Source organism: Danio rerio, chromosome 14 (assembly GCF_049306965.1).
Source record: "Danio rerio strain Tuebingen ecotype United States chromosome 14, GRCz12tu, whole genome shotgun sequence".
In the NCBI taxonomy this organism is placed as follows: Eukaryota; Metazoa; Chordata; class Actinopteri; order Cypriniformes; family Danionidae; genus Danio; species Danio rerio.
Window position 1 is genome coordinate 10,014,930 of NC_133189.1, and position 22,487 is coordinate 10,037,416.

Sequence of the window (22,487 nt, forward strand, 5' to 3'; positions counted from 1 at the left end):
AGTGTTTATGGCGATATAAGCACAATTTCAGCAAATGACTTAAATAGCTCGTGAAGACTTCATAGTTTTAGATAGATTGGGATTATTCTGCAGGGAAGCACATCTGCATAAAATATCATTTAAATAATGACAAGCAAAGTTAAAGACAACAGAGAAAATATGCAAATAAAAAATGATTTATGATTTTTTGGAAAGTCAAACAATATTCAGAAGCAGAAATTAAATAATCACTGTATAAAAAAAATAATAATAACACTATTGTTTTAATTCAATATATAATTATATAATGTATAATGAATCTTGGCGATGCAGTGGCGCAGTAGGTTGCCTAACAGCAAGGAAGGTCGCTGGTTCGAGACTTGGCTGGGTCAGCTGGCGTTTCTGTGTGGAGTTTGCATGTTCTCCCTGCATTCCCGTGGGTGACACCGGGTACTCTGGTTTCCCCCACAGTCCAAACACATGCAGTACAGGTGAATTGGGTAGGCTAAATTGTCCGTATTGTATGGATGTGTTTGGATATTTCCAAAGATGGGTTGCAGCTGGAAGGGCATCCGCTACGTATAACATATGCTGGATAAGTTGGCGGTTCATTCCGCTGTGGTGACCCCAGATTAATAAAGGGACTAAGCTGAAAATGAATGAATGAATGAAAAATGTATCTTTAAGCTACAAACGTTTTATTTATTGTGCCCAAATGGCAGTAATTTGCTAATAATAATGTGTTAAAAACACATGCAAATAATAATCTTTCACTCTAAGGTTAAAATATGATTTTACTCCAGTATGTTGTTATATAACTATAATCTTAACTACATTGCAAATTCCTGCAATGTGATTATTGCGTACTCGCACATTGCGATATCGACGCTGAAACGATATATTGTGCAGCCCTAACTTTAGGTATATGTTTGGGTAAAAATGCTGGGTTCCACACAATTCCTTCATGTTGTCCCAACACAAATTAATTTCACTAATTGTTATTTATTGTTAATTGTTATTATTTGTTAACTAAACCGATTGCTGGTTTATTCATTCATTCATTTTCTTGTTGGCTTAGTCCCTTTATTAATCCGGGGTCGTCACAGCGGAATGAACCGCCAACTTATCCAGCAAGTTTTTACACAGCAGATACCCTTCCAGCCGCAACCCATCTCTGGGAAACATCCACACACACACTCATTCACTACAGACAATTTAGCCTACCCAAATCACCTGTAAGCCACGCGAACGCAGGGAGACCATGCAAACTCCACACAGAAACGCCAGCTGAGCCGAGGCTCGAACCAGCGACCTTCTTGCTGTGAGGCGACAGGACTACCTACTGCGCCACTGCTTCGTCCTGATTTAGTTTATTTAATTAAATTAAATTGATTATAAAACCTTATTTAATCTACCATTTGGGTTTGTCCATATTTTATTTAAATTTATTTGTAGTGAAATAACCCATCTTTTTTTTTAAGTGTACAGATTAGTAGACCATATACAATACATTGCATGTGAATGTTCCTCAGGATATTTATTGGCTGTACTGTGATAAGTTTAGTGCAGTTTTTTTCTGACATCTATTGTACACTGCAAAAAATTCAGGGTTATGCACAATTCATTCATGTTGTCCCAGCACAAACCCATTAAGTTAACTTCATGAATTTAAATGGATTAAACATAAGACAATTAAGTTGTAAACATCCCAAGAATTATGTTGTTTCAGCTCATTTTAAATAAGTCATTTGAACAAACTGTGAAATCCTTATTTTGAGTGTACCTTTAGTACATTCAGTACTAGTTTATCAGAAATATGAATCCTGCAAGTATATCAGTTTATGATTGCTTCTCGATAAATGGTAATGGAAGAAGGATTGCTTGAAAATCAGTAATTCCTGTATTTGTTGTTGAATATACATCTCACCATCACTAGCTAATTAGCTGTACTGCTTTAAAAAATTTGTTTACATAAACAATTTGGGGAATTAGATTCCTGCAGACAGGATTTGTACACATTAGTTTATTTTATATTGTGTTAATGAGTAAATTACTGTATAAAAAGACATAGGCTGAGCTAAAACACATAGATGATGAGGTGGAGGGTAGGGTTTCAATCATTTGAGGATGAGAATAATTCATGCGGTGTCATCAGTGAATGTTGGTTGTAGAGGTCATGAGAATGCTGAGTCATACTGCAGAACAGCTTTCTCATGCTTACCTGCTTTCCTCTTTTATAAATAGAGGCCACAATTTGTAAGTTGATCCAATGTCATAACCGAATCAGCAATTTCTATAGAAAGACTATGAGCCATGAAAGGTGGCATAAAAACACACTTCTTTGTTTACTTCATGCTAATACCATTCAAAGAGGTTTTCACTGTTTACATGCTAGGGCTGTTATATATGTGCCACTAGCATACCATCTGGCAGACTTCACAGGCAGTGTTTTTACATGTTAAAGAAACACACTTTTTTTTAGGGGAAATAGACCCATTCAAGTCACTTATAGTGTAACAGGTGAATTTTTATATTTTTTTATTCATTCAGTCGATATATGTTTCTGGCAGGAGCACTTTTAGCATAGCTTAGCTTAGCTTAGCATAAATTATTGAATTAGACTTCTCTGTAGTTACATCGGGTACTAAAACCAACAGAAAAGTTACTATTTTCTAGGTTGATATGTCTAGGAAATATACTCTATTACCCACTCACTCCTGTATATAATAAAGCTTTTAATGAGTTTTAAAAAAATTAATTCTGACAAAAATTGATCAATCAACTGATTGATCTTAAAACAATTTAGTTGTCCCAAAGAAAACTCAAGAATTGTGCGGTTTCAACTTATTTTAAATAAGCAGGGGAGGCACCATGTAACACGGGGTAAAATGTAACACAGAGTTTTAAGGTCTTTGCTCAGGGTTAACGATGTTAACCATGCTTCAAAGGTTTTCACCACAGTGTTGGCACATGTCTTCCTGCCAATTTTTGAAAAAAGAAACGCAGATGAAACCATTTTTGCAGCATAAAAGTATTTTTATTATACTCAATATTTTTTTTAATAATTGAGGGTGTTTTAACCGAATCTAGCACTGAACTGGGAGAGATTCTGGAAGTTTTCCTTTGTCAAATATTAGCGCTATATTTTTTAAAAATATAATTCTCTCTAATTAAATTGTAAGCACTTCTCTCTTTGTGCCATGTCCTTTGGAAGCCCAAATTAAGAAACAGAACAAGCCCTGTGGAAAAAGCAGCGTTTGGACGCCATTTAAGCTTTCACTGCTTTAACATTACAGTGCCTCTGGCCACGCCTCTTCGCTGGGCAGGGTGTGTGCGTGAGGTGAATGTACATAACCTGAAGCGTTTGTGATCTCACTTACCCGGACTTATTTTTTTGTAGTCCCCAAATTTTTTAGCTGTAGACTAATGTAAGCTAACTCTGTAAAAGCCAATGTCTTCCTTTGCATTGAACTTTGAGTGTATTACATTCAGATATGTTGCTTATGTTCACAAAGCTACATTACACATCAACTAAAGTTTAAAATATGTTATTGTAGTGGACCATCCCTTTAAAACTTGTGGGTGGGGTAAATAGTACAATTTTTACTCCTGCCACTTTTGGCATACTGCACAGAATTCATAGGTCTGGCGTTCATACTTTTCAGTGCTCATTTGTCGGAGAGGCTTGTGTGTTGTTGGTAAAAACAGAATATGGCTTGTCTAACCCCATTACTTTGTTCATTATTTGGCCAAAACCAAAAAAGTGTTACTCTGTGCCCCGCTCTCCTCTAGTATGAACAAACAGAAAATATTTTTTTTGAACGTAACCTATGAATTTACCCAACAATCTAAAGGAAAGGAATTTTCTCAAACTGTTTTTAACAAACAAGGTTTTGACAAAAAAAAAACATCACCATCATACCTAAAGAGACAGTTCACCCAAAACAGCCAAAAAATTGTAACAAACCACTTTAAGTTCTTTCTACCGCTCAACCCAATAGAAGACATATTGAAGAAACCTGCAACCATTGACTTCCACATTTGTTTTTCCAATTACGGAAGTCAATGGTTCACAGCTTTTATCAATAATATATTCATTTAGGTTTAACAGAAGAAGAAAAAAAAGACATAAAGACTTAGAACCACTTGAGAGTGAGTAAATAAGACTCTAAATTTTAATTTTGGGTGAGATCTTCCTTTAAAGTAATGTACTTCGCTAGATAAGTCTGGTTTCTCTCAAGGAGACATTGAAAAATAAACAGTATTTATGGCAGATTTTTAGAATAACTCGAATAGACTGAAATGTTAAACAATGTTATGATAATAAATACTTTTCAGGCTGTTGAAGTGTATCTATCAGTGGCTGAGTAAAAACAGAGGGTGTCGAGGGGTTGAGTTGCTCTCACCACATGCCTGGATGACAAGATAAAGGGACTTGTTAACATGAAATGTGCCCTGATGCAGCTTAGTGGCTGATTATCTCTCAGAGCCAAGAGAGTCAGATGGCGTGACAAAAACAAACATTCTGAAAGCTGGAGAGACCATTCAGGCTGTGTGTGACCATTACCTGCCATATAGTGTAACTCTTTCCCTTTTGTGTGATTTCTAACCTTCTTTGTAAGCGACAGAGGGGTATGACAGACCAGGAGAGCCCCACTGTGGATGATCCCCCTCCAACATACCCAATCTTCCTCCTTGTCTTTTTCTTCTTCATCACCGGCCTTCTGGGTTTTCTAATCTGTCACTTATTGAAGACGAAGGGCTACCGCTGTGAATTGGAAGAGGATGAAGAAGACTGTGAAGGCAAACTGGGAGCAGACCAAGATGGCAAGTCATGTCAACCTTTGTTTTATCGAATTCATACGTATTAAAGGGATAGTTCTCCTAAAAAAGAAAATTCTGCCATAATTTACACACTGTTTACACGTTCTAAACATGCTTGACGTTCTTTCTTCTGTTAAATACAAGATAAGATATTTTAGAGAAAACTGGAAACCTGTATTCATTGATGTGTTTGTTTTTCTTACTATGGAAGTTAATGGTTTTCAGCTGTCTTCAAAATATGCTCTTTAGTGTTCAACAGGAGGAAGAAACTCATAAAGGTTACATAAAACCACTTGAGGCTGAGTAAATAGTAAGCAAACGGAAACTTTGGGGTGAACTATACCCTTAAGAAAAAATCTAATGAAATGAAAATAAATTTGAGTAACAATATAATAACTGCACCCTGTTAATCATATATGAAGCATTAGCAAAAAGCTAATTCATCATTTGTTAAGCATTTACTTAACAATAGTGGACATTAGTAAGCAGTTTAGAAATAAAACTGAAATTGTGGTATTCCTGGCTTATAAAAACATATATAATGTGCTTTAAGAGTGTTTTTTGTTTATGATAGTTTTTTCATGTCTAAATTAAGTATTGCATTATTAAAAAAGTAAATGATAAAAAATATGTTTTTTGCATTCTTACCTAAAAATGAAAATATTGAACAGTTTAAACATCACTGAATAAGACTGAAACGTTTCATCATACACTCAAAAATATTCAAACTACTTATTTAAAATAATCAACTTAATTGTTTTATGTTCAATCTACTTAAATTTGTAAAAACAATTAAGTTAACTTAATTGATTTGAGTTGAGACAACTTAAAGGAATTATGTGGCATTTTACTCAATTAATCATTTTACACTCAAAAAAATAAATAAATAAATAAATATATATATATATATATATATATATATATATATATTAGCCTGTTCAAACTACTTAATTAAAATGAGCTGGAACAACACAATTCTTGAGATTTTATTGGGCCAACTTCATTTTTTTATGTTCAATCCACATAAATTTGTTAAAATTGTTAAGTTAACTTACAAGTCCCTTGTGTTGGGACAACATGAATGAATTGTGTGGAACCCTGCATTATATACAGCGTATGTTCGATCTACTTAATTTGTAAAAACAATTAACTCAATTGATTTGAGTTGGGACAACATGAAGGAATTATGTTATTTGTACAGTGTATTCACTCAGAAAAATGGTTGTTTAAACTCCTTATTTAAAATGAGCTGAAGCAACACAATTCTTGATATTGGTTGGGACAACTTAGCTGTTTTAAGTTCAGTCCACTTAAATTAGTTAAGTTAACTTAATTGATTTGTGTTAGGACAACATTAATGAATTGTGTGGAGCCCAGCATTTTTACAGTGTTTTAATATTGTTAAAATTATTATGTTCTTGTTGTTTCATCAAACTTGTTGCATGCACACAAAAAAGTAGAATTTTTTAACTGTGCAGTTATTCTGTTTTTGGATAAGATTGCAAAGATTCATTTTTCATTTGATAAAGTTTCTTTTGATAAAGAACAGTTTTGTTTTTCTATCTTGAAATTAATATTTTTGGTTCTGAACCACTCTGTCGTTCATTTCCTTTGTTCTGTTTAGAATATAAGCAAAACATACAGTTGAAGTCAGAATTATTAGCCCCCTGAATAAATAGACCTAATTTCTGTAAAACGGAGAGAAGATTTTTTCAACACATTTCTAAACTTAATAGTTTTATTTGCTCATCTCTAATAACCGATTCATTTTATCTTTGTCATGATGACAGTAAATAATATTTGATTAGATATTTTTCTAGACACTTCTATACAGCTTTAAGTGACATTTAAAGGCTTAACTAGGTTAATAAGGTTAACTAGGCAGGTTAGGGTAATTAGGCAAGTTATTGTACAATGATGGTTTGTTCTGTAGACTATCGAAAAAAATTTTATCTTAAATGGGCCTATCATTTTGTTCTTAAAATCGTGTTTGAAAAATTAATAACTTTGTTTATTTTAGCTGAAATAAAACAAATAAGACTTTCTCCAGAAGAAAAAATATTATCAGACATACTGTAAAAAATTTCCTTGCTCTGTTAAACATTCTTTGGGAAATATTTAAAAAATAAAAAGAAAACAAAGGGGGGCTAATAATTCCGACTTCAACTGTAAATAGTCCTCACAAAACTGTAGAAATGTATGTTGATAAAGTGTAACAGAGCCCAGCTAGCGAAGTGCTATGCAACTAAACCTCACAGACGCTAGAGGTGATCTTTATGGTCTTTAGCCTCCTTGTTAAAGTAACCGACTCCTATACAAAGAGTCGCTGGTTCGATCTCAACTCAGACTGGGTTGGGTGCAGCAGGACCAATGGGTTACATGTGGGGGTTCGTCCGGGATGGGAATGAGGTTTAGGGGGTGAGTGTAATGGAGGCCAGCTAGCAAAGTGCTATGCATGTGAACCTCACTCCTCTGACCTCTAAAAGTGCTCAAGGGCTAAACGATAGAGGCCATGGTCTTAAGCCTCCTTGTTAGCAACTGACTCCCATACAAAGAATCACCGGTTTTATCCGAGCTCAGACCATGTTGGGTGTTGTAGGACCGGTGGGTTACTAAAGCATGTATTAACATACAGAATAACTATTAGTATACGAATGAATACTAAGATATATAAATGTTCGTTTGAAGTTCATTTATCATTTCCTTACTCATTCTGAATGATCTTATAAAACACCAAATAATTCTAAGTAACTGGTTTGTATATAATGCAATAGTTTAGTAATTAACAAATAATTATTAACAGTCAATCATTAAGCACATTATACGTGTACAAATAAGTGAAGAAAACAGCATTTGCTGCTGTATAAACTGCTTACTAATGTCTGTTAATGTCCTTCTAACTATTTGACTTATTATTTAAGAAATTATTAATAGGTGGCACAGTGGCTTAGCACATAGCACTTTCGCTTCACAGCAAGAAGGTCACTGGTTCAAGACCCGGCTAGGCCAGTTGCCATTTCATAGTTTACATGTTCTCATCATGTTGTTGTGGGTTTCCTCCGGGTGCTTCAGGTTTCCCCCACAGTCCAAAGACATGCACTATAGGTGAATGTGTGTGCTTGTGAGAGTGTACAAGTGTTTCCCAGTACTGGGTTGCACCTGGAAGGGCATACGCTGTGTAAAACATATGCTGGAATAGTTGATAGTTCATTCCGCTATGGCGACCCCTGATAAAGTGTGCAGTTATTATGAAGTGTTATCTAGTTTTTAGAAATTAACAAGTGCATTGTATATATTATAACTGATTTGAGAAATTAAAATTCTTTTTACTTTTGTAGCTATGTTCCATAGAAGTTATTTGTCTTCAAGGTTCTTGGCTTAACATCAAGACATCCCTCAGATCGTGTGTTAACGTAATCTGTCATTGGATCCAAAAATAAACACAGTTTTTCCATTGACCTTTTGAATTTCCCCCGGACATTTATGGGTAGCTGGGATATTATATGATAAATAGATTTATTAATACATTTTTTCACCCACAGAGGACACAGAATGAGGATCACTCTAAATCTGTTTATGACTTTAATTAAACATTGTTAAAATGAAGTTGTGACTATAACCTTTGCCAGTGAGGTTGGAAATACCTCATTGTTCAACTGAATGTAACAGACACTACCACTGGAAGACTTTATATGCTTAAAGGGACAGTTCACCCACTCCAAATAACAATAATATCCATTCATTCATTTTCTTGTCGGCTTAGTCCCTTTATTAATCCGGGGTTGCCACAGCGGAATGAACCGCCAACTTATCCAACAAGTTTTTAGGCAGCACACATTCACACACACACACTCATACACTACGGAAAATTTTGCCTAGCCAATTCACCTGTACTGCATGTTTTTGGACTGTGGGGGAAACCGGAGCACCCGGAGAAAACCCACGCGATCGCAAGAAGAACATGCAAACTCCACACAGAAACGCCAACTGAGCCGAGGCTCGAACCAGCGACCCAGTGACCTTCTTGCTGTAAGGCGACAGCACTACCTACTGCGCCGCTGCTTCGCCTCATAATAATAATAATAATAATAATAATAATAATAATAATAATAATAATGTCATCATTTACTCTTTCCTGATTTGTTCCAAATAATTTTTTAATACAAAAGAAGTTAAATTATAAAATGTTGGAAACCTGTTACCATTGACCTCCATTACATTTGTTTTTCCTACTATGCAATGGTTACTGGTTTCCAGCATTCTCTACTACAAACAAAATGTTGTTATTTTTTTTTGTTTTTTTGGGGGGGGGGTGAACAGTTCCTTTAAACATTGCATGTTATGATTAGTTCACTAGCTATATATGAGAGTAAATTTTGAGGACTCAAAAAGGCAATTTTAATTAATTTAGTTATTTAAATTGATCATCATCTTGATCTAATGGAGGATTTACCCATATGGGCAAAGCCAGGGTTTGACATTAAACAAATCTCCTTAAACTGAACAAACTAAAAGTGTATTGACACATTTTTGTACAATCATGATCAAAGATTATTTAAAAAAATATTGAAAATCTCTGTTTTCCCTCCAGATGTATCAGAAGACAGTCAAGACACTGTGGAACAAATTCTGAAGTGTATCATTGAGAATGAAGGTACAGAAAAAGTGCATTATTAAATTCTACATCTATTTCAATGACATAAAATGTATGGAGCTGCATTTTATTTATAATCCTTCATGTATTTAAATAGTTTCTTACAACCTTTCTTATGGTTTTGTGTTCCAGCTAATGTGGAGGCCTTCAGAGAGATGTTGGTTGGCCAAAATGTTTGTGAGCATTATGACCCACGGTATAATAATTTAATTATTTACTGTCATAAAAATATAAAAAACAGCCTTCAGGTCACATTTGTCTCATTTTAATTAACATGTGGATTGAAAAGTTGTAGTTAGTACTACTGTAGTTTAAGTCACAATTCATGCTATTACTTCTGGCTTATTATCTATAGTTGAAGTCAGAATTATTAGCCCCCCTTTGATTTTTTTTTTTTTTTTAATATTTCCCAAATGATGTTTAACAGATTAAGGAAATTTTCACATTATGTCTGATAATATTTTTTCTTCTGGAGAAAGTCTTATTTGTTTTATTTCGGCTAGTTATTCATTTTTTAAATGTAATTTTGAGGACAAAATTATTAGCCCGTTTAAGCTATATCTTTTTTCAATAGTCTACTGAACAAACCATGGTTATACAAAAACTTGCCTAATTACCCTATCCTGCCTAGTTAACCTAATTAAACTAGTTAAGCCTTTAAATGTCACTTTAAGCTGTATAGAAGTGTCTTGAAAAATGTCTATTCAAATATTATTTACTGTCATCATGGAAAAGATCAAATAAATCAGTTATTAGAAATGAGTTACTAAAACCATTATGTTTAGAAATTTGTTGGAAAAAATCTCTCCGTGACAGAAATTGGGGAAAAATAAACAGGGGGGCTAATAATTCAAGGGGGCTAATATTTCTGACTTCAACTGTACCTATGATTCGCATATCAACACAATTTTTTTGGTAGTAATAAAGTATGATTTTATTCTACATCCCTAGTCCTACCCAAAACCTAAATCCAACTTGTTAATTATTAATAATTAGCTAATTAACATTCTATCGAGCTAATAGTCTTTATTAAAGGTTTGTTTATGACATGAATTGTGACTTAAAAATAAAGTATTACCAAAGTTTTTATATATATATATATATATATATATATATATATATATATATATATATATATATATATATATATATATATATATTGCATGCAAAAGCAGCTATGGACATACATAGACATATTGTATCGGACTTCTGGTGTCAATGGATTCACGCTATATTTACACTGTAAAAATTGCTGTGAAATTAACAGTATTACTGGCAATTTTGGATGTAAAAAACAGAATTTTTTGCTGCTTGATAGTTTGAAAATTTATCTTGAGAAATTACATCTGCATTGAAAAACTAGGAGAAGCAGTTTTAACATGAAGTGACATGACATCTGACGTACCAACACTGTCTCAAGGCAATTTGTAACTTTTTGATTTAGAGGCTAATTCGTATGAATTCGTACGATCTAATTTGTACAATTTAGTACGATTTGCTCATCCCCCAATGATGGTTGGGTTTAGGGGTGGGGTTAGGTGCCACGCCTTCTTTTTAAAATCGTACAATTTCGTACGACTAAACTTGTACGAATTCGTACGAACTTGCCACTAAACTGGCAAAACGTAAAATACGTTTTCTCGTGAGATCAGGCTTTTTAGTGAAGTGATTTATTTTTTAATTTTTACATTTTTAGTGAAGTAATTTATTTTATAATTATCTTGTTTTCACCCAGGCTGCGTCATAAAGACAGTGTCGGTGGTCTTCCCCTTCACCACCACACAGTTCATCTCGGAGGTGAAATCAGCTCTTGTGTTCACTGCATGCAAGGACAAATCTTAAAAACGCGACGCAGAAGCCGCGTGGCCAAAAGCAAAGCCCGGCCAGGAGAGCAGACTGTGTTTTCTGTGGGCAGGTGAGACTATTAACTGTGTGAATTACATTATCAGTTAAACCAGTACTGGACAAAGTGTTTTTTTTTTTTAATTTATCAAAACACTACCTAATTAATCAATATCTTCTTCGGATACTAAAGTTTCTATCAAGGAAATTAGACAAAAGAAATAAATATTAGCTGGAGAACCATATTTGTTCAAGGCATAGAGGTAAATAATCAGTTAATATATGAGCAATATCACACGAGTAGCAGTGTGCTATGGCTGTATATCAGCACTGGTGGGAGGCGTGCGCGGCCGAGTGCCTTAGCGCCCCACCAGTGCTGATATACAGCCATACTCGTGTGATGTTGCGTTTATACAACAGTTCGACGGCACAATCTTGTACATAAAAAAGAAAATCAAACACAGAGAGTCTAAAACCCTTTTGTTTTAGGAACTACTTTCTTCCGCCATTCATTCACATCTGCAGCTGACATCAGAAACCGTAACTAATTCACCAACATCACTTTAGAGCTAGTGTTTGAATGATTCTCTATAGCGTAATGTGAAATGGCGCTTCTGATGTGTGACCCCTTTAAGGTGATGACAAAACAGCAAATTTTGCTCACATTTAAGAATATAAGGCTGAACGTGACATGAAATGGCATCCGTCTACAGAGATTTCTCACCAGACGAGAGGGGTCTGGATGCAGACCTGGTGCAGTGCAATCTGAGCTGCATCGAATGCTTTTTAATGGGCTCACCTAACCCCACCCCTAACCCTACCCCTCACCGGGATGTCACTCGCTCCATTTGAGTGCATTGTGACTGACATTGCGTCGCTGAGTGATGCAATCTCAGCCTGCATCATAAAGGCTGCATCCAGATACTATTGCACCAGACTGCTGTTGTGTTTGCGATAAGGAGGGACAAGGCTGAATCCAGCTTCTTATTTGCAGCTTCATATTGACTTTATCCGGTCCACCTTAAAAACCACAAGGCTTTTCAGCTTTTTATTTGCGCTCAAAAGGACACACTCAGCAAGGGCTTATTATGCGGTTCTGGCGCAATCTTGTGGATAGACAACATCAACCCTGTTTGGCCCCCGACAAGCTGTCTCTCAGAAATTGTAAATATTTTAAAATAGGCACTGTTCTTGCAAATAAACTGCATAGTTGCAATTTAAACAACTACATTCTCAACTAAAAAAGCCTCAAAAGTATATTTTGTTGTGTAACAGCAGTAATATTTGCTGGCTGTATTTGGTCAAAGTAATACACAAAGGGTAAAGAGGCTATCAGCCAATCAGATTTGAGATCCAGACAGAACTGTTGTATATATGTATATATATATATATATATATATATATATATATATATATATATATATATATATATATATATATATATATATATATATATATATTTATATATATATAAGTCACTGGACTTGTTATTTTAGGGGTACTTATATATATCGCGGGCTGAAAAGTTTGAGTACCCCTGCTGTAAACTATCGACAAATTTTTTTTAGCTTAAATGGGCTAAAAATTTTTACCTTAACATTATTATTAAAAATTTTAAAAACTGCTTTTATTCTAGCCGAAATAAATCAAATAAGACTTTCTCCAGAAGAAAACATATTATTAGACATACTGTGAAAATTTCCTTGCTCTGTTAAACACAATTTGGGAAATATTTAAAAAATAAGAAAAATTCAAAGGGGGGCTAATAATTCGGACTTCTTCTTTTTCTTTACATCAGAAAAAGTGTCATGACCTATTTTTTGTCTCAGTGATGGTACACTTTAATAAGCGGATAGATTAATTTTTAACATAATTAAACTGCAGTTTTACTGTATTAATGGGACAGTTCACCTAAAAAAACTCTGTCATCATTTGCTCATGCTTTAATTGTTCCAAACCAATTTGAGTTTAAATAGACTGTTAACTAAAAGACAGTTGAAAACCTCCCAGATAGCAAAGAATTCGGGCCCATATTTGGCATAAATCTGGCCCAGCAGGCATCCATCCGGCACTGGCATACAGCATGGGTTTGGCAGAGGTGGCACCGTCTTTAAGAATGGCACAGAATACTTGGGCCAGATGTAAAATCTAGTATTTGGCTCAGATGTTAATAATTGACATGTGGGCCATGTAAGTTTGGCCTATCTTGACCCACATTTAAAATACATTTTTATTATTTTCAAATAAAGAAAAACAAAATCTACCTATTAGGTTGCTTCGAGAAAAAGGATACCCATAGCACACTTAAAGCGCAATGATTCATGGGTTTATCAATTTCATTGCAGTAGTAACACACCAAAATATCTTGCCCAGTTCAGGCTCAGTTATGGGTAGGCCCACAAGGAATCTGCGCGTGCAGAAGTGCGCAGATTTTTAGCCGATCATTAATTTTGTTTATTTATTTGTGTAAATGTGTGTACATTGATGTTATTTCAGTTCTAAAATTAATTTCAGTAATATTATTGACTAATATGAAAATATTTATATCATTTATTTTTAATACAGTTTGTAAAGTAATATTTTCTGTCTTTTAGTAGATATATTTTAGTAGATATATATATATAAGTGGAAATAATTGGATTGGCATTGTAAACATTAAATACAAGTTAAAAAGGTATTACTTTTTATGTTATATATTGAGGTTTTAGTTATGATACTCCCAAAATAATTCTGCAGAAATTTGCTAATTTTTACCAAAATTCTGTGCAGAAATAGCAAAAAATGTACGCAGATTCCGTCTGGCCCTAGTTATGGGTTATTAACTTGGCTGAAACTTGGCCCAGAAATGGTCCATCTTTGGCCCTTGTCTGAAAGCCACACTTGGTCCAGTCATGTACCATAATTTACTGCGGCATGTGGGCCAGGCAAAAGATAATTGTGTGGGCCAGAGCTGGGCCAGAGATATTTTGCTATGTGGGCTGTAACCATTAAGTTCCATATATTTTTTTTTCTAACTATGGATGTCAATGGTTTCCAACATTCTTTAGAATATCAACAGAACACAAAAATGGTTTAAAACAAGCCAAGGGTGAGTAAATAATGACATAATTTTGATTTTTGGGTGAACTATCCCTATATATTTTTTTATAAGAATTTTTTTTTTCTTGTCCAAAAATAGGGGAAAAATATTTCCCACCCTGACTCATTGGGAATATGGGCTACATTTTTGCAAACGTTACAAATCCAACAGCGGCTGAAAATTTTTTTTTTGTGATTCTCAAATACATTACTGTGCACAATTCAATTCAATTCATCTTTATTTCCATAGCGCTTTTACAATGTAGACTGTGTCAAAGCAGCTTAACATACAAATTCTAGTTAATAGAAACTGTGTCAGTCCAGTTTTCAGAGTTGAAGTTTAGTTCAGTGTGGTTTAATTTTCTGAAAGTCCAAACACTAAAGAGCAAATCCATCGATGCGCAACTCCACAAGGCCCAAACCAAGCAAGCCAGTTGCAACAGCAAATAAAATCACCTCACGTTCAACTGACTCGCACCCTTCCCTTAATCCAACCGATAGTGTTTTCAAAAGCAAAACAGGAAAAGTGGATCATGGGTTTTACCATCATTTTATTTTACATTGCTTTTTTACCTGGTTCCTGGAACCGTCCTTCACCAGACACAAACCCAGTCAGCCCCAAGTGCGACACTGTACAAGGCGAGCTACCGAGCAAACTGCTTTTATTTATCAATAATATATTCCTGTAAGCATCAGTAGTGTGAAAACAAAAGTAGTGCATTGGCATCATACCACATTCGTTTTACCCAGAAAATGCAGCCAAATGTAAGCTCAAGTATGTTTTTGTGGTTTACAAAAATGTGGCCTTGGCCTTGTATTTCAGAACGGGCCTTGATTGAAAAATGTATGAGCATGCATGAAATGTAGATGTTGAAAATTTAATTTTTCAACATAGGCTTATTCTGAAAATGTAGCCCTACTGTATATACATTTCTGGAGATCGCGAATTGTGTAGCCAGAAGTATGTATAGCTGCATTTCATCTATGAAACGAACGCTATGTCGCGGTATGATGCCATTCCTTTTTCTGCTACCAGCTAACCACTTGGCTCTATGTTGACAGCTTTTCCACTGTAACTTGTTTGTCTAAAGGCTCACCACGGATGGTGGAAAATTTGAGACACAGAGTTGACTGTGTCAACAAGGTTTGAGTCCAGTGAAGAACAGTTCCAAAAAGCAAGCAAGACAAGAACAAAAGTCAAAAAATAAATAAAACAAACAAGTAAATAACACGGTGAGAATGTGGTAAAATCTGAAAATGGGGTAAAAATCAGGCTGCTGTGAGGGCTTTACTGGATTGCTTTTCAAAACACTGTCATTGGGTTTAGGGAAGTGGGTGGACACTGGTCAATTGGTGCTTTTTAAAACACTATCGGTTGGGCGGATTTACACGAGAAGAGCAGGCTTGAATTGCACTTAAGAGAGAAATTTGAGATCTCAAAAAAACATACACAGAAGCCTCTGGTGGATTCGGGAAAACAAAAACTGCATAAAATGTAGCTCCTGGGACGTATTTGGCGCTTCCCAGAAATGTACACAGGGGTACTTAATCAGAACAAGCCTGGTTTGTAATTTTTAGCCCTTAAACATTATTCTTTTCATCCGAAGCATTAAAAATAAATAGAAATGTAAAGTCAGACAAGTGTGTTTTGATGGTGTGTTGTTCACTGTTAAATATCTGGCAATGAAGTATAATTAAGATTAGCAAGATTTACAAAAAAACTTATATATTATATAATAATGCTATATTAAATAGTACTTATTACCAACAATACTACTTTTCATATATAAATAGTAATTATTATTAATATTACAATATTAAATATTACTTATTACCAACATTAATTACCTGAATTCACAGATTCCGTGTCACCCACATGGACAAGAGAAACAGCCTTCACGGGTCAATGAATCTTCCTACCCCCAAGCCAGGAAACACATCGAATGACACAACGCTCTCAGACAGCAGGACGGGATTGAAGGAAACTTCACTGAAGTCTCAGGAGGAATACAACATCCGCAACATGTTTAAAGACTCTGGAGCAACTAACGGCAAAGTCCCAAATGTAGGCAAACGGAAGAAGAGTGTGACTTTGCTGGGCTTTTACAAGACTAGTAGTCCTGTGGAGATCAAAGCAGGGCCGGAAGTATTTGTGGAGGACAAAGAAGGATCAACCACTGCTGATCAGCTCTCCATCTCACTGGAAGAATGCTTGAGCTCCGTTCCGGTGTCTCCCTCTGACACTGAAGCAGCTTTAAATCAAAATTCAAATAAAGGTTCTGGTTATAAATTAGATGAGACTGTTAGGGAGAACAGCCCAGAGAAACAAAAGCCTGAGGATGATGAGACTTTAAATGCGAAATCGCAAGAGAAATTAAGTACGAGCACGGCAGAGATTGTTGATGATAGTTCTAAAGGATGCTCTAGATTTTCTGTGGTACGAACTGTGGAGGAGGCTGTCGTCATACCTGCAGCTGATACCGACAACAGAGGCGAAAGTACAGTACAACAAGATGACCCTAAGACTGAGCAAATTAGTCAGAAGAGTATAGACAGCAGCAAATAATCAGTAAACTAATAGACCATAGATATGATTACAGAATCCCAGCCCCACAAATATTAACGCCGGTCAGACAATCGTGTTTAAAGGAACACTTCACTTCAAAAACTCGCAAAAACTCACAAAAGTGTTTAGATAATTTTCCTACTTAAAGTTTGACTCTTCTGTAGTTACATCGTGCATGAAGACAGATACATTCATTCATTGATTTTCCTTTGGCTTAGTCCTAAGGACTGAGCCTGAAGGGACTATGTTTCTCGGCGGGCCTGGGAACGCCTCAGGATCCCCCTGGAGGACCTGGAGGAAGTGTCTGGGAAGAGGGAATGAATAATGAATGAATAATATAAAATAAATTGAATTGATTAAAAATGGTCAAAACTCAACTGTTTATCTCTAGGGAAGTGGTAAAATTAGTCTATTTTCAAAAACAGTATAGTGTCCTTTGAGAATGTGACAAGTTTTTGACCCTGGGCCACACAATGAGTCTTAAATTGCACATGTAAACTTGTGCGAATAGCTAAAAACGAATTGTATTCTGTACAAACTTCTATAGAATATTAAATAAAAATGTTATGTAAACATGTCATGTCATGCACTCAAAATATGACTTTTGCTGCTTAAGTTTTTTTGAGGGACAACTCTTAAATTTGTATAAATGATTTGGTTAACTTAGTCTATTTGTGTTGTGACAACATGAAGGACCTATGTGGAACCCGGCATTTTTTTTCAGTATGTGTACATTACTAAGCACTTCAATTTGACAGGTTTAAAGGTGATTCTTTCAATATTTCGATTTTTTGGATCCCTCAGGTACAGATGTTCAAATAGTTGTATCCCAGTCAAATATAGTCACATTGTAACAATCCAAACATCAATATAAAGCTTATTTAGTTAGCGTTTATTTGATTTCAATTTCCAAAAGTTGTAAGACTTAAGACTGGCTTGTGGTCGAGGGTCACATATGGAAAATGTATCAATTGTCATTACTCTGCTTTTACTAACAATACACTTTGTACATAACTAATTGCATATCCAATCTATATATATATATATATATATATATATATATATATATATATATATATATATATATATATATRTRTATATATATATATATATATATATATATATATATATATATATATATATATATATATATATATATATATATATATATATATTTATATATATATATATATATATATATATATATATATATATATATATATATATATATATATATATATATTTATATATATATATATATATATATTTATATATGATGCGCCTAATAGAAAAGCAATGGCTAATAAATAAACAGTTCAGCCAAAAGTTAAACTCTGCTATTAATTTAATCACTATTAAGGCCGTCTGAGGTGTAAATGACTGTCATCTCCTCTCCAGTCTAGGGTTGGGAATGTGAGTGACAACGATGAAAGAGAAAAAAATAAAGGACTGACTATTATCAACTATGCTCTCCTGTCACCAGTCACAGTTGTTGCAAAGTTTATAAAGAATGTTCTTAATTTGTGAACCCCCAGTGCTTGGAAACACCTATACACTCTCATACACTATGCCAAATTTCATGTTTTCTTTCAGCTTAGTCCTTTTATTCATTAAGGGTCGCCACAGTGGAATGAACCACCAACTTATCCAGCATATGTTTTATTCAGTGGATGCCCTTCCAGCTGCAACCCAGTAGTGGAAAGAGATCTCTTCTTTAACAGCACCACAGTGGAAAATGAAGCAGCATCCATGCTGACTGGCCTGCATTGGCATAGAATGGAAGGTTTAAACAAACAGAACCGTCTGGCCAGATATTGGAAAAGTTGCTAGTGTCTCTTTTAGTTCAGTGGTACAGGTATTTTCTTTCAGAGGCACAATCTCAACCAGTTCTTTCAAAATTTGCAACGCATGCCTAATGACAGCTATTGCACCCTTAGATTGATTGGGATGATATCGATTAACTCAACTCTTTCAGCATCTCACACTTTGGTCTTTTACACTGCATTTTGTACCTATTACCTAGGCTACTGCTACTAGGCTACCAAAACAATGCTGATCGTGATTGGTCGGCGAGAATCATTACTAAAACCATTATTATCAGCATCATTACTTGGTTAACCCAGAATGAAGACGATGATGCCATGGTAGTACAGGCATCCAAACCGTAATGATAATCCCACCAACTTTAAACGATACTGACCATCAGTGGAAATGCAAACCAAGCTGAGCAAAACAAAAGCAAGCTGAGCTGTGCCAAACTGCACCATACTGTGCAACAGAAAAACAGGTTTAGATCAGGACCCTGAATTTGCCATTTTATTATTTCAATGTTTTCAGTTTTAATGAACTGTTGTTTTTTCCCCCATTGAGTACATGTGTCATGAAGTTTACTGACTGATTGAATGATGGACAACAACAAAAAAAAAAACAAAGGAGCTTCACTTTGCATTTACTTGTAGATGTTTAAGTAGCCAACTCCTGCAGCAGAAAACATCTCCAAAACCATGAAACTTCTGTAGAGACAGGACAATCCACAGCAACTAGAGTCGTGTCTTTATTAAGAGGAGACAAGCAGTGAATCCGGATCTCACCATTTGCTGAAGAGAAAAGCTTTCAGGTCAATGTTTCTTTGACACGTAAGTTATTGTTGTCGCGTGCACTGTAATCCAAACGTGAGTCCAGCTGCGCTCTCATAGAGAGAAAATGAAAACAAAACCTTCACTGCAGCAAATTATAAAAGCAACACTGCACGCCTGTTTTGCCAACACAACGTGGCGTCTCTGCCGTCTACACTGTAACATTAATGAATATTAATGACGTTGCACAATAGAGTGCGCTGATTGGTTTGAACCAAGCCCTACTCATGCATTAATGCAGCACACTCTGAGACGTAATACACACTCCCAGGTACAGACGTCCAGTCTGCATGCTGGAATACACACTAAGATCTCATGGCCATGACAGAGCTTCAAAAATTCGTTTCAAACTCGAAAAAACTTAAAAACAACCAATTTTCACTTTTTAGTGGGATATGTGTCCTAATAGTGTTTTTAGCAGTTTGGGACACATATACAACTCTTAACAGCTCAAAAAATGTGTTTTGGTGTTTCGTGACCCTTTAACATATATACAGTCTGCACTCCAGAAGATGCACCAATGAATATAAAGCAAACCACTACAAAAACAAGGTGATCTGTGCAATTCAAATGGGATATATTGCCCTCCAAAGAGCACTTCAGAGTGAAAAAAAGATGGCTGCCATACTGAACTGTTGTTCTGAACTGAAGGGCCCTTTGAAATGAAGCATTTTGAAGAATAGACCTGATAGACACTTGGGGCAGGGGAGATGTTTGGTGTCACACACTGCATTCAATCACCCGCTTTAGCTGGATTTATACTTTCGCTTGGCACCACATTGCACACCTCTGCTGACTGCGCACACACCTCGCGAATTCATTCATTTATTTTCTTGTCGGCTTAGTCCCTTCACTAATCCAGGGTCGCCACAGGGGAATGAACTGCCAACTTATCCAGCAAGTTTTTACGCAGCGGATGCGCTTCCAGCCGCAACCCATCTCTGGGAAACATCCACACAGACATTTACACACACACTCATACACTACAGACAATTTAGCCTACCCAATTCAACTGTACTGCATGTCTTTAGACTGTGGGAGAAACCGGAGCACCCTGAGGAAAGCCACGCGAACGCAGGGAGAACATGCAAACTCCACACAGAAACTACCTACTGCGCCACTGCTTCGAGTTGAAGGTTTTTAAACTTGCTGCGTTCGCCTGTGATATTCTTTAAAACGACAGGGGGCAGTCAAAAGAAACTGACCGTAAAGTCAGACAGATAAACAGAGAAGTAGAACCTTTCTGGAACTACGTCATCATGAATATCATTCAATACTCTTAAACTAGTTATTTTTATAAATTATTTTAATGATTATAAAGATTTTTTTAACCATTTAAGATTTTTTTAAAATCCAACTTTAATGCATTACTTGCTTTTGTTCATATCTCAGACAGTTGTACCTATTAAACTTTATTAAAATATTAATGACAAGAGAACATGGGTTGCTTTACAAATATATTTTTTATAATGGCAAAAATAAATACAAAAAAGTTCACCTACTAAAAAATACAGATTTTTTTTTTTTTTTTTTTTTAGATTTAGCCCGCTCCACATTTCACACATTACTGTCTGGCTAGTGTGTCCTCTACTGATATGATAAAAAACCTACGATAGGTTCAAATATTCCTTTCCAGTTATCAAAGAATTAATTTGTTTCTTAATTACAGTTTTGTAACTATTAAACTGTTTTAAATTAAAAACTGTAACATATACATGAGTGTAAAACCTGTGCCTGGTGAAAAAACATATTCTGTAATTGTTTACCTGAGTCTCCACTTTTGCCATGACTTCTTTTGGCTTTAACAAACTCATCTCTCAGGTTTTCCTCAGTGCCATCCCATTTACCAAAAACGTTCCTTCTTTCCCATGGCTGTTGCAATTTCTAGCCAAGAATTATTGGTCATCTGGTTGTCTCTATGATCACTGATCATAAAGCTGTCTGTACAGTTGTATTGTTTCAGACTACATCTATTCAAAAAGTGATTCATACTCAACTCAAATCAAACGCGGCGCCGTGTTCGCTCAAGTCTCAAATAAAATTGTGCACTCCCCCGGCCAAAATCATGTCGTGCGCACCCAAAGCGAACCTTCGCAAACTCCGCAATGATGTCACATTCGTCCCACACACTCTAGCGAACTAGCGGATGCATCGGAGAACTCCAGATCCAGATAAGTTTTTAAATTACTGTGACAGTTGGGTTTAGGGTAGGGGTAGACATTTATAAAATACAATTAAAATTTAAAAAATAATAAATAATTCTCGTTAACTTCCGATTGCAGCCATATGTAAACTATAGCTTATTATGTGGATGGATGATAACAGCCTTCTGAGCCTACCAGTAGGCGCATTCAAAAAACTTTGCCCATTTGAATATTGAACAATTAATAATAATAAATAAATAATAATAATTAATAAAAAATAATAAGACCCGGATTAATTAAGGTGGGCGACGCAGTGGCACAGTGGGTAGCATATTATAGCTCACAGCAAGAAGGTCGCTGGTTCGATCCTCGGCTCAGTTGGCGTTTCTGTGTTGAGTTTGCATGTTCTCCCTGCGTCCATGTGGGTTTCCTCTGGGTGCTCCGGTTTCCCCCACAGTCCAAAGACATGCGGTACAGGTGAATTGGGTAGGCTAAATTGTCTGTGTGTATGTGTGTGTTTATGTTTCCCAGAGATGGTTTGCGGCTGGAAGGGCATCCGCTGCATAAAAACTTGCTGGATAAGTTAGCGGTTCATTCCACTGTGGCGACCCCGGATTAATAAAGGGACTAAGCTGACAAGAAAATGAATGAATGAATGAATGAAAAATATTAATAATAATGTATGATTTTTCTAGCTTCTCTTGTATAAAGTACATTTGAAAATTCATGGACAACAACAACAGCCTAATTAGTAAAATGTGGTT

At 35.5% G+C, this 22,487-nt stretch overlaps 1 protein-coding gene across 3 annotated transcripts in view; it reads left to right on the forward strand.

Moving 5' to 3' along the window:
* rell2 (RELT like 2) overlaps positions 1-17,523 on the forward strand; it is a 19,139-nt gene extending 1,616 nt beyond the window's left edge. The window contains exons 2-6 of one of the 3 annotated variants that reach the window (XM_005157154.6): positions 4,608-4,806; positions 9,395-9,457; positions 9,590-9,653; positions 11,193-11,372; positions 16,238-17,519. In XM_005157154.6, coding sequence (XP_005157211.1) covers positions 4,614-4,806; positions 9,395-9,457; positions 9,590-9,653; positions 11,193-11,372; positions 16,238-16,943 — 1,206 coding nt within the window. In that variant the 5' untranslated portion in view covers positions 4,608-4,613 and the 3' untranslated portion in view covers positions 16,944-17,519. Of the gene's footprint in view, positions 1-4,518; positions 4,807-9,394; positions 9,458-9,589; positions 9,654-11,192; positions 11,373-16,237 lie in introns of those variants that run through there. The other 2 variants (XM_068213240.2, NM_001040301.1) reach the window with 2 other exon arrangements.
* Positions 17,524-22,487: the final 4,964 nt, after the last annotated feature.